Here is a 19804-nt window from a genome sequence, read left to right as displayed (position 1 = left end):
TTACTTGTTTTGGTTAAGCAGTTAATCTGCAAAAAGCACATTTTTGTGTCAGAGAATCTCAAAAGAAATTTTTAATTATCACTTTATAGTATAAAGATTGAAGAAAGTACTAAGATAAACTTTGTTAGAATTATAAAAGAGATCTGCAGTAGAAGAAGTTGCAAGAGATTTGAATCTTGAGGTGGATGACTTGGCTATATTTGTGATGGCATCATTTGAAGCACTAAATGTCTTCTCTCTAAAAGGTACTCGTTAAGCATAGAAATAGTGAAATAATCCATAATCACAAAGAATTCTAAAAGGGTAGAAAACGTGTGTGTGTGTGTGTGTGTGTGTGTGTGTGTGTGTGTGTGTGTGTGTCTAATACAAAGGGAATAAATACAAAGCAATTTGGGACCAAGGGCCCTAGTAAGTGAAGTTCTGGAAAGGCCACACATAGAAGGTAATACTTATGTTGGCTCTTAAGGGATTCTATGATGTAGAGTTGAGGAGGGATAGTATTTCCAGACATTTATAAGGATCAAAGAAAAGGCCATTTTGGTTAAATCATAGGGCATGGAAAGAGAGTCTATCAATGTGAGAAAGCCCAGTTGGTGACTAAAATAAAAGCTAAATAGAAAAGTTTGTGTTTTGTCCTGGAAGTCACAGGAAACTGCTGAGATATTGGTTGGGAAAAGGAGTGGCTGTTAACTATGTTTTTTGTTTTTAATCTGAATGCCTTTGGATATCTTCCTGCTGCTCTTACCATATTTATAAATCACTCTCCCTTGGTCTATTTCTCTGATTCTGGTAGGCCAAAAGAAACAAGTAAAAATCAGTACAATTCCTGTTAAGTAGGATGTGGCAGCCTCCATAATCTATAATCTCCCTAGTTCACATACTAGTGATACTATCCAGCCTGCTCCTTTAACAATAAATTTCTAACTTTATTAGTAGTACAAAGTTTATATTGTTTCCTAGTTGACATGAACTAGAGTTGCATTTCATGAAGAAAGAATTGGAAATATTGTGCTTCACATAAGCAAAAAATATTGTTCTGAGTGCTGCCCTTGCTCACTATGGTAATAGCATTTGCCTACAACTATCACATGTAATTACTGAATCATAATGACTACTTTTGAATTCTGACAGTTTAACCATTCCAGAGGCATCAAATTGTACTATGAGCTAGCGCACATCTCTCCATCTTTTCCACAAGAACAGTCATGGTAAACCCCTGATTTGTAGTCCAGTAAACATTCATATTTTTAGAAAAGGAAATAAGGTTTGGCCAATATGACCTGTTCTTGATAAAACCATCTAGTTTTGTGTTCACCATTTTCTTGTCTGGATTTTCTCTAACTTCCTGTTCTATATTCTATATTTTTGTGAAAAATCAAAGTCAAGCTCATTGACCTATTGTACAGGTTGTCTTCATCTCCTTGCAATGATAAATTAGGTCACTGTTCACGTTCCTCAATCTGTTGGTACCTTTTCTGTTACCTTTTGTGTTTATTATTGTTGTTCAGTTGTTTCCTAGTCCTTATGACCTCATTTCTTGGCAAAGATACTGGAAAGGTTTTCCATTTCCTTTTCCAACTCATTTTACAGTTAAAAAAAAACTGAGGCAAACAGGGTTCAATGACTTGCCCAGTGTCAAACCGGTTTTTAGAGTCTGAAGCTGGATTTGAACTCAAGTCTTTCTCCCTAATTCCATGACTGGCCCTATATATCTACTACACTATCTAGCTGGCCTGCCTATTTAAAGATCACTAATGGACTCAGCAATCACTTCATCCAGTACTTGAGGGACCTGAAGTTAGAGTTCATTTGGGCCAGGGGTCCTCAAACTTTTTAAATAGGGGGCCAGTTCACTGTCCCTCAGACTGTTGGAGGGCCTTTTTTTTTTTTTTTTTTTTAATACTATAGTAAAAACAAAAACTTTGTTTTGTGGGCCTTTAAATAAAGAAACTTCATAGCCCTGGGTTAGGGGGATAAATGTCCTCAGCTGCCACATCATGGCCGTGCTTTGAGGACCCCTGATCTGGGCCATGCATGATTTTCCTTGATCAAGCTTGACTCTCAAGATTTTTTTCTGTCTCATTAATTATCTTTAGTGTCATTATCCTTTGAGTCCAAAAGTCACACTCCTTCTCAGAAACAAAATGGGAATTGATCATCTCTACCTATTTTTTGTGATCCTATTTCCCCACCCCCAGAACTTCAGAAAAAGCTTTAAAAGAAAAAGCAAAAACAAGCACACAAACCCCCAACCCCTCTTTATTATCCTGCATTTCCTTGCCAGCCTCTGCTTATTTAAATACTGTCAGCCCTTAGTGATGAAGCACCTGTGCTAGGGACTGTGCTTAGGTACTGTGGATGTAGAGATACAATGAGACAGTTCCTGCCCATCATGTGTTTCGATGAGCACCATGCATAGATAAGTACAAAGTGGATGCAAAGTGACTTTGAGGGGAAGACCCTAAAGGGTCTTTGTGGCATTTGAGCTGAATCCTGGAAGGGAAAAGAGAGTCCCTTCTACATGGAGAAGAGTCAGGTCAGAAGCTCAAGAGGCAAGAAGGCCATTTTGGCTAGATCAAGTCCTTGAATGGAAGTGAAATGATAAGGCAGGAAAATAAAAGATTATGAATCCATGTTTTGAAGAGTTGTGTGCTAGATGAACGTTTATTTGATGCTGCAAGGCAGTTAGAGGGCAGCATAGAGTACAGAACGCTGAATCCAGTCTCATATACTTATTGGCTGTGTGACTTGCCCAGGCAAGTCACTTAATCTCTGCCTCATTTTCCTCAACTGTTAAGTTGGGGTAATAAAATATTTATCTATAGGGCTTTGTAAAAATCAAAGAGATTAATATTTGTTTAAAAAAAAATTTAAGACAGTGCCTGGTACAAATGTGCACTTTTCTTCCCCCTTTCCACCCAGCAGACAAATTGGCAGCCATTAGAACTTATTGAATAGGGAGGTACATTGCAGAAACTCCATTTTGACAATCTTTTAGAAGGTGGATAGGTGTGGGGAAAGACTTAAAGCAAGGAGGAAGTTATTGCTGTTGTCTGGATGAGAGGTGATAGGGGCCTGAACCAAGAGATGGGCTGTGTGAGTAGAGAGAGACCTAATTCAAGAGGTGTTTTATAGATAGAAATTTCAAGACAGGCTGGTGTGAGGAAAATTGAAGCTTCTTACAAAACCGTGGTCATCCAAGATCATAAACTCTTTAAGTGGGTGGCCAAGTTCCCTGTACATCTGTCTCTTTATACAGCTTTCCCTTTTTCTTTGTTAAAATTGTTTCTCGTTGTGTCTTCAGAATTTTATTCTTGAGAACTTTCTCTTCACCTGACTTTCCCTACAGAATTTTAAGCTATGGGTTTCTACCTCTGTATCTTTGAAAATTTTTCTCCCCAAATCTAGGGCATGTCAGCATATTTCTGATTTTGCTTCACCTCTCTATCTAGAAACTCCATCAGTGGCCACTTCCTACCAAGGTTCTCATGATTTCTACCCCATTAAACAGTAATACCCTGTTCATGACAATCAGATTTTCAGTGAAGTTTTATTTTAATAGTTCTTCTTCCATTTTAGAAATAGTTATCATTATTGTAAATCAAGAAATTGTCAGCTGCTTTTCTCCCAACAGATGGCCATGTTGTAGAAGTCTTCCACCTACACTCTATCATGGTTTTTTTTTGTTTTTTGTTGTTGTTGTTGTTTTGTGGTAAGTTTGTGATCTGGTACCTGGACTTGTTATCTTAATTGCTTCTTTCTTTAGTGGTCTCAATAGCATGACAACAGCACTTCTTTTTCTGCATTTCTTGTGGTTCAGTTGTTTGTGACCCTCTTTGGGATTTTCTTGACAAAGATACTGACGTGATCTGCCATTTCCTTCTCTAGCCCATTTTACAGATGAGGAAGGTGAGACAAGCAGTATTAAATGACTTGCCCAGGGTGGAACAGCTGGTAACTAACTATCTGAGACCAGATTTGACTCTGCAAGATGAGTCTCCTAGACTTTGGGCCTGACACTCCATTCTCTGCACCACCTGCTACCTCTGTTTTCCTTGATCTTTACCTAAATTCCATCTGTTCTTTCCTCTCTTTTAGTTCCTGGATTGCCTTTCACATGAATATAGTTTCCTGGTATACAATGCTACATCTTGCCTTTTTACCTGTCCTATTACTTTTGAATAAGATTCAGATTCCCAGAGCCAAATTCCAGTTCAATTCAGCAAACATTGAAATTTTGACTATGTGCCGTATTATGCTAAGTGCTGAGTATGCAAAGACAAAGATGAAAGAATCCCTGGTCTTGAGATGCTTTTATTTTACTGAGGAAAAAAAAAAAACAAAACTTGTTATACAGAGGAATAACTAGAATAACGCAGAACTAGAATGACAGCTGTGAGAGCAGAGGGAACATGATGGTTTTAGGACTAGTAGAATTGGTGAGACTTGGCAGCTGCTTAGATATATGGAAGGCGAGGAGAAATCTGAGAGTGAGCCTGGGAGACTAGAAAGAGAGGAATTAGGAAGTTAGGAAGGTTGGCAGGTTTCAAGCCTTAGATTATAAGGCCCAATTTACTTCCTTAGATAAGGAAGATCTCACTCTGTCATTTAGATTTTTATTAGCTATTCTGCTAAAATTTGAATAAAGTAAATCTTCAAATCTACCAATTGATTGATGCTATCAAAAAAGGTAAAAATGAAAGTCCTAAGGCATAATTTGTTCTTGCAGAGACCTTCCTGAGATTAATGCTTGCTTTTTTAGGTACTCTATACAGTTCTAGAATTTTGCAAGAAAAAAGTATTATGTTCATTGTGCTATTATACTTTATAAACTATTTCATTGTCCTTTGAAAATTAGGACTATATTTGATTTTTTTCCACTAGTCCTTCATTCTTAAATATTTTCCAAAGATAACTGACAGTGGCTCTCAGCATGCTTTTCTGCCAATTCTGTTCTTACTAAGGAAATAGTAACTTGAAGTCCTCAATGGCACTAGATGTTTTTATACAAACTTTAGCTTGTATATGAAACTGGGAGGGGAGGGGGAGATTAGCATGTCAAAATAGCATATCAGTTTGTTGTTTAGAAATAGAGTTATTGAAAGCTAAATTTTACAAGATGAAAGATAATCAAATTTAGAATAGTAATTCTAATCTTATAATAATGTCTGTTTAAAAGTAGCATGATTAATATTATTCTCCTGAATTGTTTCCACTATGTATAGCCAGCAGATATTATTATTTATCATTAAATGTGAATAATACTGAAATGACACTCCCAGAATGTAGCTATGTAGTTATGCTTGTTAATTAACATTAAATGTTTAAATTTTATAAATTTTAATTCCTATCAACAAAAAGAATCTGATAAACATACAAAATTAGGGGCAAAATCTACTCCAGGTCCATAACTTTTAATAATGCAGTGCTAATTAAATTAACATTTTGGAAAATTATGAAAAATTTACTAAAGGCTATTAAGACAACATATTCTTAGGTGCATAAAGGAGTGTTAATTAGCATCAAAATGATTTTGGTTAATTCTACCATTATTTTTTAATATAGAGCTACCTTAAATTTTTATCATGAAGGAGATCATCAAGTAATTCACAAAATAATAAAAAATTGTTCTGGGTGTCATTTCTTATTAGGTTTGTTTTTTAATAATAAATCTAAAAAATCTTAATTGATGGTAGATGGTTTGAGAGAAAAATATTAACCTAGTGACCTGAGGGAATGTGATATCAAGCAGTAATTAAAAGGAATATATAAACAAAAATAAATGGCACTATGAAGATTGATACAAAGAACTTTTTTTTTTTTTTTGCTAAGGCAGTTGGGGTTAAGTGACTCTGGGGACTTGCCCAGAGTCATACAGCTAGGAAATGTTAAGTGTCTGAAAGCTGATTTGAACTCAGATCCTCCTAACTCCAGGGCTGCTGCTGGATCCATTGCATCACCTAGCTGCCCCTAAAAAGAAACTTTTGAGAGAAAATCATTTCATCAATTTATGTTTTTTCTGCGTTAATAACTAGAGTTTTGTGTCTTGCAAATGGTTAAATTGATAGTCACAGTTTTATGCTTGACAAAATATTAAAATTCATAAGTGACACCATTTGGAATGTAAAAGATTGCTTATTGAAATTTTCACTGAAATTATGAATTTTTTAAAATATTTTTTTCACAATCCTTTTTTAAGAAATGTAATGAGACCAAATCATTACTTAAAATTTTTATTGTGCTTGACCTACATAAGAACCTGTCTGTGTAAGGTTTTTCAAGTTAGTTAAGATAATAGATGTTCCATCATTTAGCAGTTCTATAAGCACATCAGCATTCCCAATGTGAGTTCATTCGTACATATGGCCTTCTCAAGATCTTATCCCGCAGTGACTCATACTCCCATCTTCACATCCAAGAGATTCTTCATGAGGCACCTCTGAGGGTGGGGTAGGTAGGGAAGGAAGAAATACAAAAAGACTTGTATTATTTTGAATATTGAGATTCTAAGCTTCCTACCTTCTTGGGGAATTGCTCGAGATATAAGGAATGTGGCAAAAAAAGAACTTCTACCATCCTGATCCATAGTTTTTATGAGAGTGATGACAAGAATCACAGTTATACAGCTTAGTTGTCAACACTGGTATATTCATATGTATCATATTTATCCCTCACAAAGGCTTGTCATTGTTTATAATCTAAGGAAATTTGTAACTATGAATAGGAAAACCCAATAGTAAAATCATTTGATTTGATGACATCTGAGAAAATATCAAGTATTGGTGTCTTGCCTCTTAACAAATATTTATTGAACAGATTTGATGATTTAAAAAAAAAATCAGTTTCAAGAGCATGAAAAACTTGTCATCTAAAAAAGCCTTAAAGTATCTGTCAGCACCCTGTTTCTCTCTCTCTTCCTCTCCATCCCCTCCCTCCCTCCTCCTTTCTCTCTCTTTCTCTCTCTCTCTCTCTCTTCCTCTCTCTCTCTCTCTCTCACTATCATTTGTGCTTTGAGAACAAAGAAGCTGTTTCTTAAGACACTGTAAATACTTAAATATTAGTGTTCCATTCTTTCTAGGATATTTATTAACAATTAAGATAGTGGAATATGATATCTTTATGTAGCATCTAACTATTGATTCATGTTTTTAATAAACTCATTTATTACCTTTCTTTATTTTCTCTCCTAGGCACCTCTGTGGGCATATATTGCCTGTGCATGTGGCCTTTTCATTTATCAGTCTTTGGATGCTATAGATGGGAAACAAGCAAGAAGAACCAACAGTAGCTCTCCTTTGGGAGAACTTTTTGACCATGGCTGTGATTCACTTTCTACAGGTACTGCATAATATTCATTCTTACTTCCAATCATGTTGTATGTATAACAGGTTAAAGGCATATGAGGAGTAGAGTTCAACTTAAGTATTGTAATACATGCTAGATCAAGTAGTTTTATATTCAACTTTAGTATCTTTGAGTGTGAATTGAATTGTTTGTCATTAGGACTTTTACTAAATTTAGAAATGCAATATAAAATGACTTTAATTATTTTAGAAATGATTTTAATTCAGAATGTTTTTCAATTACTGGTTTTTAAAGTTCTTAAGATTAAATAGGTAGCCTAAAATTACAGTCTTTATCTGATCAGGCCTCCTAATAAGTACTTGGTTCCTCTTTTTTCCTTGTAACACTACTAAGTTTTAAACAAGTTTTCTGTCATCTAAGTTAGGGTGGTAAAGTCAGATCTGTGGTCTCATTAGTGTGGCATGGTTTAACCTTGGTCACCCAGCCAATACATGATAAAAACAGTATTTGAACCCCCAGTTCATCTGGCTCCATGTCCAACTCTTTTTAATGCTATACTGTCTCTCCTATTGTAAAATAATGAGTCATTCAGATCTCATCACTTTAGAGCCAAATTGTGTATACTTATTTATATGTACTGGTAGCTATATGTTCACAGTTAAATGACTTTGTCTACAGAAAAATTCAAAATTCTTATAGATAACGGAGCCCTTAGAAATAAATATAAAACAAACCAAGAAAAGCTAAAAATCTGAATAGATAAATATTGACTGAATGTTTCTAAAAGCTTGCAACTTAACCACAGTGTAACTTACTGAATGCTAGTATGTGATTCTATTTTTGTCCCTGGGAGATGAAATATTTGCGCTGTCGTTACATTGTTTGAGACTTTACTGGCAATTTCCTAGCATGTCTGTGTGACTGAAGTAATATCTGTTATAGGATAACAACCAGCTCTTTGTCACTTAGGAGTAAATTTGAAGATTATCCAAATAATTTGATTTTCTTTGTTATTTTTTGCCTTTGTGCCAGTTAGCTGACTCAATGGATAGAGGGCTGGACTTGGAGTTAGAATGACTGAAGTTCAGATACGGCCTCAGACACTAGCTAACTGTGTTTTCCTGGGCAAGTCATGTAATTTCTATTTGCTTCAGTTCCCTCAACTATGAAATGGAAATAACAAAGCATCTACCTCTCAGGGTTGTGGTCAAATGAAATAGTATAACTAAAGTACTTAGCATAGTGCCTGACATGTAATAGGCAATTAATAAATACTTGCTTCCTTTATTCCTTACATTAATTACTAGTACTGTTATTGATCAGTGGATAGTAAAAATCTTAAATTAGGAAAGAAAACTTATCCAATTCTTTGTAAGATTGATTTTGATCAGAATTTTGTAGGAAATTTTAAGTTATGAACTAAAGTTAAAGTTGAGATTATCTGTGGATTTGTTTAGTTATCCCCTTTTCCTTTACTGTGGAAAACTGAAAGCTGCTGACAAAATAACAATAGAATTTTCTCAGATTTCTCTTATTTAACTTTTTTCTTGATATTAGTAAGAGTTAAAATGTTCAGTTAATTGTGACCTGTTTCTCCTGCAGTCTTTGTAGTTCTTGGAACCTGCATTGCAGTGCAGCTAGGAACCAACCCTGACTGGATGTTTTTCTGTTGTTTTGCTGGGACTTTCATGTTTTACTGTGCACACTGGCAAACGTATGTTTCTGGAACGTTGCGATTTGGAATGTAAGTACAAAAATGACATTTAAAAAACACTCTGAAGTGCTATGAGTGGTTTGGATTTGTGAGTTTTTAGCAAGCTGTGTAACATTACTAAATTCATTAAATAAAGCATCTCTAGACTGTCACTCTTTTAACTTTTACCTGTCATCTCTTTTTTAGCATCCGTTTTTAGAAAAATAAATATTAAAACATTTCATCTACAAGAAGAAAAAAACGTACTCCTTCTACATAAACAAACCAAAAAAAACCCTCATCCATTCTACTTTGGGATTTGATGATCATTGAGTGTTCAATAAATGATAACTAAGAATGATTCTCATAATTATGAGTGGTTCTCCAGAATAGAAAAGGTTCTTTTCAAACGATAAAGGGCAATTTATTTCTCTAAACACCAGGGCTTATAGTAATTTATTTCTTACATATATTTACCAGAATACAATAACCAGATCCATGAGTTTCTTGTGAATTATGAGCATGCTATGTTGATGATTATTGCTAAGGAAACTTCCAAGAATTTTGTAGACATGAGAAGAAAATCATGTGGTTTTATTAGTATTTAACAGGATTTTTAATAAGTATTAAAAACAATTAGATCAATACTCCAATTTTTGTTATTGTATAATAGGTCCACATGTGTATGCTTGTTATATTCTATCTTTGTAAGATTCCAGAAGAAAACCTTGTATACTTTTGCAAACTTTAAAAAAATTAAAGACCTTTGGGGCAGCTAGGTGGCGCAGTGAATAGAGCACCAGCCCTGAAGTCAGGAGGACCTGAGTTCAAATGTGGCCTCAAACACTTACCACTTCCTAGCTGTGTGACCCTGGGCAAGTCACTTAATCCCAATTGCCTCGTCCCAAAAAAAAAAATTAAAGACCTCAAAATAATATTAATGACATTTGACAGGGAAATAAGTCAAATAATTTTCAGCAAAGAAGTCTTTTTAATTTAGAATCCCAAATAAGCATTCTCTTCTCAAGGCATTAGATAAAATCTAATGCCCCCCCCCAAATTATTAGTTTACATTAATTTTAATTTAGAAATTTTATTGCTAAACTTAATAGCAGTGACAATAATCATGAGCATTTCAAATAAGTAATTATCAAAGGGGACAAGACATGTAGATGAAGGAAGTTACGGTCATTTGTGTTGCACATTCATTAGTAATTTATTTATCTGGATAGTATTAAAATCTAACTAACTGTTAAACCAGAAAATATTCAAAATTTCTAACAATTGGGGGGGATGTAACTTACAGAATACACAAAGACAGTATTTTTTTTTAATAAACCATGAGAACCAAAACTATTATAATAGTAGGCCCCTTTGAGACCACATGCTTTTCTTGGTCCATTTTTTTTATTATTTTCCTATATAATTTGGAGGTTATGAGTCAGTTGTTACAATTTAGATTTTGTATTACCTGAAATCCATAGCAACTCATACTCATTTTTGTGGTTGATTTCATTCCACAGATTTTTTTTTCCATCCCTTTTCCAAAAGAAATCAATATGGTGGCAAAAGTATTGATCATCATCTATTTTCTGTTTATTTTCTCTCTTCTTGGTAAAGAGCCACCACTCATAGAAAAGTGGAACATCGGAAGAAGAAAGAGAATATTGGACCAACTATATGCTTAGTGTTTTGAAGGAAGTGTCATAGTTTCCTGCTTATCAGTTTTTAATTTCTCAGGTTATTTTTTTGATCTTGTCATACTTCTCTTGTGGATATCTGATTTTTTGTTATGGAACACATTTGAATGAAAATAGGTGGCAGGGATGTGTAATGTTGTTTTGAGCCTTCAATATTTGCTGGGTAGCAAGATTGGCTGGACTATTGGAAAGTTGTTAGAAATAAAAAAACAAAGTCAGTTGGGAGTGAGAAAATGTGTCCTATAAAAATCTCAAATAGTTAAAGAATGGGAATAAAAATTTAAAAAGCTATGAACTGGTATGATTAAGAATAGTCTTTGCCACAGAGCTCTACTATGGAGTGGAGTGAAAAAGAAGATATTCAAGTAGGAAAAAGGATGATTTCTGAAAAGGATTGCACAAGATAACCCAAAAAAGAGTTAGATAAGTTAATATCAAAAATGAAAAGGAAAGCAACTCATATGGTAGAAGAAAATAATCTTTACGTAGAATGAATAAACCATAACAGTCTCAAAATATTAGTATAGATTTAAAGCTTAGAACTTAGATATCAAATTTGGCATTGCAAAGAATACAATTTCAGAAAAATTTTGCCATAAAATATTCTGAAATGTTAAAAAAAAAAGCCTTTTAATATTGAAATGTCAAATATGAAGCTATGATATTCATAATAAAAATAATGTAAGGTTTTTTAGGTTCAGTGAGGTAATGACTGAGTTTTTTTTTTTTATAATTACCATTTTAGAGAGTCCAGTGACAATGAAAATACACAGATTAGTGTTTTAACTTTGCTGAAAGCTTTTCTCCTTTTACTTTATTTATTGCCAAGAGAACATTTCAGATAATACCTCATTCAAATACTCTAAAATAATACTTAAAGATGCCACTTAAAGGATCTCTTCCTATAGAATTTCCAGGGGCGAGATTGCAGCCCAGGCAGATAAAGAGACACATAGTTAATTGTTGACTTCAGCATATGTTTATGGTAAGAAGGAGAAAGTTCAGTTTCTGTTTTCCATAAGTAGGGGAGAAGAGGTAAGCACTGAAATATAATGTCAATAACAAGGGGATGTCTATAACTTAAAAAAATAAAGAATAAGAATTTAGAAATTCCCTCTTTTTCATACAAATTCTTGGGGGTTTCGTCTAAACTCTCTGTTTAATTTTTTTTTTCAAATTACATTTATTTTGTTTTATCAAGTGGTAGTATTTTCTTTTGTACGTGTGTGTGTGTGTGTGTGTGTGTGTGTGTGTGTGTGTGTGTGTGTAGTTTTCATTTGTGGGGATTTTTTATCATTTAAAAATTTTAAAAATAGAGTATTTGTGAAATTAAGATTTGCTACCTCCATTTAAAAATTGCTTTTTTAATATTTTGCTGGTTTTGCCGTAAGTTCAGAGGAACACAGCAGTGATAACGTTTGCTAGTAACTATAATTCTTGCATTATAGCATAAGCCTAGAATTCTGGGAAAGTTAGTAATAGTTTTAAATAATTTTAAGAAGAGGAAAGTAAGATTCATTAATAAATTTGCCAAAGATCACAAAGCTTGTAAATAGTAGTTTATTTTCTGGCTAAAAGAGAGAGCTGGGTTAATTAAGGTCATTTATTCAGTAAAAAGAACCCTCCCCCCACAAAAAAAAAAAAATCTCAAACATTGTTGAGTTGAAATCACATCAACAATGTCCTGTCCCTCATGTTTATTGATTTTTCTCCAAATTTTACTGCCCATAATTATGACTCACTATATATTTGCGGTGTGACCTGAAATAAATTGTTGTCTCTCTAAACCAGTTTACTCAGCTATAAAATGAAGGGGTTGGACTATTGACCTTAAAGGTCCCTTCTTACTCTAAAAGTCAAGTAATTCTGTTTTTAAAATTGGATTGTAAAGTTAATAGTTACTCAAAATTGTTATTGTTTGAGGTATTTCCTATGTATATCTCTTATAGAAGGAAATTTTCACATTGGTTTTGATTTGTACAGTTTGTTGCATAAAATGGACATTAATTAAAAATCATATTAACAAAAATTAGTCATGTCATTATAAGTAAATTGTATAACAATTGCTGATCTGTTTTGGTAGAAAGCATTTTCTCACCTGTATCTGTTAAAATCACAGATCTAGACCAAAAACAAATAGAAAAGTGTTGATTTTGAATACATATAAAGTTTTTAATATATATAAAAATGTAAAAATCCTTATTTGAAGTCATTATCCACTAAAGGTATTTTTTTTTCCAATTTATTCATGCATTTTTCTCTTCAGCAGTTCCAGCAAACTTTAACACTGCCCAAGTATCATAATTTAGACCTCTTAAATTAATTTGATTTGCTATAGATAATGTCCCCAACAGCCCACTGTGAATTATTTGAAATAATAATAGAGTGCACTAACCCAAGTGAAAACATATTCTTAAAACATTAAGTAAAATCTTGCCCTCTTCTTTTTAGAATTGTGCTTTGTAGTTGGCAGCCTCTGCTAATCTGATCATTTTTGACTAGCTAACTATTATCCTATATCCTCCAAAACTACTGAGCCAATGAATAGTTACTGGAGCAAAAGTTAGAAGACTTGGATTCTACGGCCATCTGTACTGCCAAAGTACTCTTTGAACTCAAACAAAGCATTAGGCCCTTTCAGGCCCATATTTCTCAATTTGTTGTAATAACAATAATCTAGTTAACAATTATATATTGCTTTTAAATTTGCAAAAGTCTATGTCTGTCTCACCTCCTTTACTTACCCTGTGAAATAAGCATGATTGTTATCATCCCCATTTAACAGATAAGGAAAGAAATTGAGAAGAGATTAAATGATTTACCCAGTGTGTCATAGACCAGATCCCAACTCAGTTCTTCTTGATTTCAAGCCTACAGCCTTCTTTTCTCTCTCATACCTCTTTTGATTAAAGATAATATTTACTTACATTTATATAGCAATTTAAAGCTTGTAAAATGTTTTCCTCACAACAAACCACATGGTGCAGATAGTGGAAATATTACTATACCTATTTTACAGATAAAAAATGGAATTAAAAAGACTTATCCAAGGTCACTCTTAGTAAGTGGTAGAAACAGGACTTGTATAGTTTATCCCATACCACTTCCCTTTTCCCATCCATAAAATTTTAGGACACTAAGATCATTTTACTACTCTGAAACAAAGACAGCAAAAAAAATAGAAATGTTAGTTAGAAAGAAAAGAATTTGAGTTAGAATTCATAAGGAAATAAGTCTTAGGATCAAGGCACAATCAATTTAGCTTTTGTTGCGATCATATCCAGAGATGAATGTATACTTTTAATATTTAAAATTTCTTCCCCTCATCGTTTTTTAATAGCTCTCATTTCTGTCCCTTCCCTTTTGCATGCCTGTTGTCATTTCTCTCCATGGGAAAATAGTAGGAATATGTTGGGATGGAAGAGAAGAGACTCTTTAAGCATTATATAGGTATTTTTGTCCTGGTGCTACTCTAGAAATAACACATCAAAGAGATACGTAGTTAGATGTTAGTGTACACTCTAAAGCAGGGGTCCTCAAACTACAGCCCGCGGGCCAGATGCGGCAGCTGAGGATGATTATCGCCCTCACCCAGGACTATGAAGTTTCTTTATTTAAAGGCCCACAAAACAAACTTTTTCTTTTTACTATAGTCCGGTCCTCCAACAGTCTGAGGGACAGTGAACTGGCCCCTTAGTTAAAAAGTTTGAGGACCCCTGCTCTAAAGGACTCTATAAAGCATACAGATTGTGGTTATTTGCTAACTGGATGGTTCTTCCACAGGTAATTGAGAAGCGGATAAAGTGTGGCTAATCTGGTTGTATTTCCAAATCACTTTTTTAAAAATTAGTCTTCAGTTTAGCTAATAAATATACTTTTGTACTTTAAGGCAATAAAAATATTACCATATAAAGCATATCACCTAATCTCTAACTATCATCTTAAAGGGTGTTCCTTTTAAATGAAATTTTGGTGTTACTTGTTTTGGTGGGGCTGTTTGGTAGAAGTTCCAAAAAAAGTTATTTCAGTTTCACATAGTTTCAGTGTTACACAGTCCCAGACCATAATTATAACACACCAGCTTCTCACAGAAACCCTGGGGCCCTGGTTCTGGAACTTCATAGGTTGTTTGGTTGATGCTCTAAATAAAGTTATTTCAAAATGTTTTTTCCCTCACACATAGATTCGATGTTACAGAGTCCCAGATCCTAATTATAACATCCCAGCTTCTCACAGGAACCCTGGGGCCCTGGTTCTGGAACTTCACGGTAACTGTGCTAGTATTAATGCGCCCAATGAAGAATGGCATGGACTCTGCAAAAGGCAGCCCCTTTGTCATGCACAGAGCAACTCTGAAAATCAGTTTCAAAACAAATTGTCTCACCAGGGAAAAAAAGAAAAGGAAAGGAAAAAAAAAAGCAATCTAAAAGCATAATAGGGCAATAAAAATCCATCCTATTGGAAACAGATTTTTTAAATCATCCTTTTGGTGAATACCTGAATATAAAATTAGTCTTTTTCAGTAGAAAAATGATTAGACAGAAGCTTCTCTGATAGACAAAATCTTTGTTTAAATGTTGGTTATTTTTGGTCTAAAACTATTTTAAGCAAAACCTTTCCACCATTAAATAGGATCATTTGGGTGTTTTTATGTTTTGGGAAATAGGAAGATTGCCAGTAGGATATGATTATGGCTGAAGTTAATTCAGGGAATATTCTGCTTTCTCCCCACCTCTTCCCCCTCCTCAGTCGCCTTTTAAGTTTTTCTTATTTGAAGCCTGTCCAAAGAAGTTTGTTTTGAATATTTTATCAAAAAGAAAGTGCATCTTTATTTTCCACCTTTATTTCATTTGCTGTTCACTGCATTCCAATACGACAATTTTTATCTGTGTCTTTTTCTATAAAAAAGTCATGATGATATTTTTCCTCTTTAATTAGTGCTTTAAACTAAACTCAGTATTATCAACCTTTGAGATCATGTTAGTTGTCCTTTGAGCACTCTCCTTTTGTTGGGATTTTTTTTTAAGCGACCATTACATCTTTCTGATAATGTTATATAAGGAATTAGTATGTCCATTGCCCCCAAACTCAGAATTAACAGTAGTTCTAGACAGTAAAAATATATTGTTAGTAGAAAAATTCATTTTCCAAAGTGGTAGTGCCTTAATCTTCATTCCCCCTCCTTTCTCTCTTTTCTTTTTTTTTGGTCACAGGAATAGCAGTACTTCATTTTTATAATTTAACAATAGGAAAAATCTTCTGAATGAAATCTGATAGTTGGCTCTATATAGCTAGGTGAGTCAGTTGCCCATCTAGGGGCTTTTATTAGTTTTCTCACATAAGTAAAATGGAATTGGAAATATAAAGCTTTCGATATTCACTAGGAACAGTGATGTCTCGTGTCATTTGAGAATTATGATTCCAGTAATTAAATAGTAGTAGCATAGACTTTGGACTGAAAAATGACTAAGTAATGATCTTCTCTTAATCTAAACTTAAAATGTCAATAGTAATTGGAACGCAGCTAATTAAGGCTCTTTAAGAACACAGAGGTCATTTTGCACATGTATTTGTTATGGTCAACTGGTACAAATCTATCTTAGGTTGCCAGTTATCACCCCAGTCTTAAATGTTCTTGCCTTTCTTTTGGTAGCTTCTCCTTATACTTTCAGCTTAAATCTTCTAGAAATAGAAGGATAATTTTAGCCCCTACGTTTTTTTATTTTCTATATCACTATTCACAATGAGTAGATAATGAATGAATGATTGATGAAGCATTTTACTGGTATACTTTTTCCTTTTCAAAGCTCTCTACATACTTTACTTTTATGGAGTACTGTCTTTGAAATATTTTTTAGCAGCAAATGCATTTTAAATGACAAAATGCCATTTTAAAATTGTTTCCATTTTCCCCTATGTTTGAATGAATGCTTACTGCTCACACAAACTTACATTTTTAAATTTATGCTGGTATCATCATTATCATATGAAGAGAAATTTTAAAATTTACCTCAAGCGCCCATATTTAGCATCATTCAGGAGTAACTTCTAGGAAAGCCTTTCTTCAAATACACAGATGAGGCTTCTTTCTGTTATTGGAAATCAGTCAGTGCATCTTAAAGATTTTTTTATGGGTAGAACATTTGAGTTGAAATTCTGTATTCATACATATATATCATCCAGTCAATTATAGAATTACCTAACTTATTCTGAAGCTTTTGTTGTTGTGTCTGACACTTCATTATACCCCATGTGGATTGTCTTGGCAAAGATACTAGTTTGCGTTTCTAAGCTCATTTAAGTGAGAAAACAAAGGGCAAACTGTTGGTCAGGGTCACAAAGCTAGTAAGTATCGGAGGCTAGATTTGAACACAGGAAGAGGAGAATTCTTGACTCTAGGGCTGGCACTCCATCTATTCTGCCTCTTAGCCATTTAGTGTTTCAACTCCATAGCTTTCAGAAAAACAAAGTAGATTGATGATGAAAAGATAAGATGAATTTATAGGTTTCATCCTCTTCTTGTTAATAAGGATAACAATTGCTTTTTGCAAGTCTTTTATTACTTTTCTAGTCCTTGAGAACTTTTTATTAGTGATTATTGATCAACCAGTCATTTGATTAATTGGTGCCTTAATAGTTAAGTCAGTACCTTCAAATGGACAAACTTAGTTAACTTTAGAAATCAGGCTGCAGACTGGCATTTTTCTTTCTCATTCAGTATGCATTTGTTAAGCATTTACTAGCAGTTTTGCTAAGAGTCAAGGATATAAAGAAAGGCAAAAGCCAGTTTTGTTCTCAAGGAGCTTTAATCAGTGTCCTTCATAATATGAGCTCATTCTTAACAAGGCTGATCACTTGTTCAAATTATAGTGTGTCTGCCTTTGTCACTTTAAATTATTTTAAATAAGCACATAATGTATGTATATCTGCCTATACATGCATGTATCTCATATACATAGAGGTGATACAGTAGCTAGTGCTCAGGATTTGGAATGTGGAAGATCCCTGATTTCTAATACTGTCTTAGACACTTAATACTGTGTGGCTCTGGGCAAATCAGGTAACATCTCTTCCTCAGTTTTCTCACCTGTAAAATGGGGATAATAGTAGCACCCATCTTACAGGATTCTTGTGATTATAAAATTTGTATAATGTAAACCTTAAAGCAGTATTTAAATACTAAGCTGTTATTATTTTTTAAAAAATCTTTGAAACCCTTGTATTTTATGTAGTAGAAAAATTAAGTGGCACAATTTCTTGATTGTTTTGAGAAATATTTTTCATAAAATATGGAACAAGATACACAGTATGCCTAAAGATTCTAGAAAAGAACTTTTTATTAGGTGGGTGATGAAGTAGATAGAGAACTGGGTCTAAAGAAGACTCCATTTTCCAGAGTTCACAATCTGGTTTCAGACTCTTATCAGCTTTGCGATCTTAGACAAGTCACCTTACCCTGTTTGCTTCGGTTTCTTCAACTATAAAATGAGCTGAAGAAAAAAATGTCAAATCCCTCCAGTATCTTTGCCATGAAAGCCCCAAGTATAGTTAGACACAATTGAAATGCCTCAGCAACATTGATAATCCTTATTAATTAATTAATAATCCTTATTGATTAATGCTTTAATAATCAAGAAAATATATTCAAATGGACAAACTTGCTTATGGTAAATCTTATTAAGTCTGAGACTTGTCAGTTTATTCCAGCTTTGTTGGGACTCAGCCCAATATACTAGTTTAGTTGCCACTTGTACAAGTTACCCTTTCACTAAGATTATTGTTTCACATTATTTTTATCCCTACTTACAGTGATCTGAAATCTTCTCTCAGTCATTTTTGATGTCTGTGACTTGTCAAGAGAGGCAGAGGATCATACTGGTTAGAGAACTATAATTGGAGTCTGAAAATATGAGTTTCCTACCTCTGACATTTCCTGGCTGGTCATTTTATTTCCTTGGACTCTAGGCATTCTCTAAGGCTTTAAATTGCAAGTGAGTTGCCAGTTTATTTGTAGTTGGAGTCCTGATGAAATCATTCCTTTGGACCACAGTCTTGTTGAATTTTTACCTTTCTTTATTCTCCTTCAAAGTGCTCATTTAGTGTGCTTCAAGTTAGGTAGCTGCCTCACATTTGGTGACTTTATCCGTAGTTTCTTCCCATGATTGATAGAAGGCCATAGTTCCCCCCTAACTTTCAATCTGAGGGACCCATTTCATGGAGGAAAAATACTCTGGTCATTTAGCAGACTTCTTTCTTTTCCCCTCCAATCAAGGAGGATTTGGCTTTAGATATTTTGACATTGACAGTAAAATATTATTTCAACTTTTCGTTGGAAGAACTCCACACAAATGTCAGATTGATATTCCTAAAGCACAAGTGTGTGTTGCTGCTTACTACCTTGTTGAGGAAGCCGGAGTGCTGGGCTGTTACTCTCCACAATGTGACTCCCAAGCTCCAACTGTCTCTGTATGCTGATTGCAGTCCAAGCAAACTCCTTGCTGTGATTTGTATGTGACTTCCCTTTTACCTGGTTCTGGGCCTTTGTCTTGGTTCCCCAAGCCGCTCAGTGCTGCTGCCTTCTCCAAGGGAACTCTACTGCTTCATCTTTACCTGTCACTTTGTATTTCTTTTATCTATATATAAGTTGTATCCTCTTTCTCCCAGTAAGAATGTAAACTTCTTATCCCAACTTTCACACTGTGCCTGGCACATAGTAGGCACTTTCAAAGACTTATTGATTTAAAACAACAAAAAAGTATCATGTGGATATTCCCAAACAGAAGTTGAAATTTCATGACTCATTTTTTCTTACCTTCTTTTTTCTCTGGCAACCAATAAAAAGTTTGGTTGGCTTTTCCTTTTTAATACAAGAATAATTGTACCTACATCAGAACAGGATATCTAGAATTTTTAGATGAAGTTCTCTTTTATTACTTTGCAGCCTGTTTAGAATTCAGATTATATTAAAAGAGAAATGCCAATGGCCACAAATGATCAGTTTTTTTCTAATTTCAGATTTCTTTCTATCTCAATAGCTACAGTCAGATTAAAACTTTACACTTAATTTTTGCCCAGAAAGTTTTCATTTAGACATTTTGAAATTGTG

At 34.0% G+C, this 19804-nt stretch overlaps 1 protein-coding gene across 3 annotated transcripts in view; it reads left to right on the top strand.

Annotated features, from left to right (window-relative positions):
* The window catches only part of CEPT1 (choline/ethanolamine phosphotransferase 1), a 39092-nt gene that overhangs the window by 6180 nt on the left and 13108 nt on the right, over positions 1-19804 (top strand). For 2 of the 3 annotated variants that reach the window (XM_051993055.1, XM_051993057.1), the window contains exons 3-4: positions 7191-7338; positions 8908-9049. In XM_051993055.1, the coding sequence (XP_051849015.1) occupies positions 7191-7338; positions 8908-9049 (290 nt within the window). Of the gene's footprint in view, positions 1-7190; positions 7339-8907; positions 9050-14881; positions 14967-19804 lie in introns of all 3 variants that reach the window. The other variant, XM_051993056.1, reaches the window with a different exon arrangement.

Source organism: Antechinus flavipes, chromosome 4 (genome assembly GCF_016432865.1).
Source record: "Antechinus flavipes isolate AdamAnt ecotype Samford, QLD, Australia chromosome 4, AdamAnt_v2, whole genome shotgun sequence".
Taxonomy (NCBI): domain Eukaryota; kingdom Metazoa; phylum Chordata; class Mammalia; order Dasyuromorphia; family Dasyuridae; genus Antechinus; species Antechinus flavipes.
The sequence above is the reverse complement of the archived record's forward strand: the minus strand, read 5'-3'. Positions and strand labels throughout refer to the sequence as shown.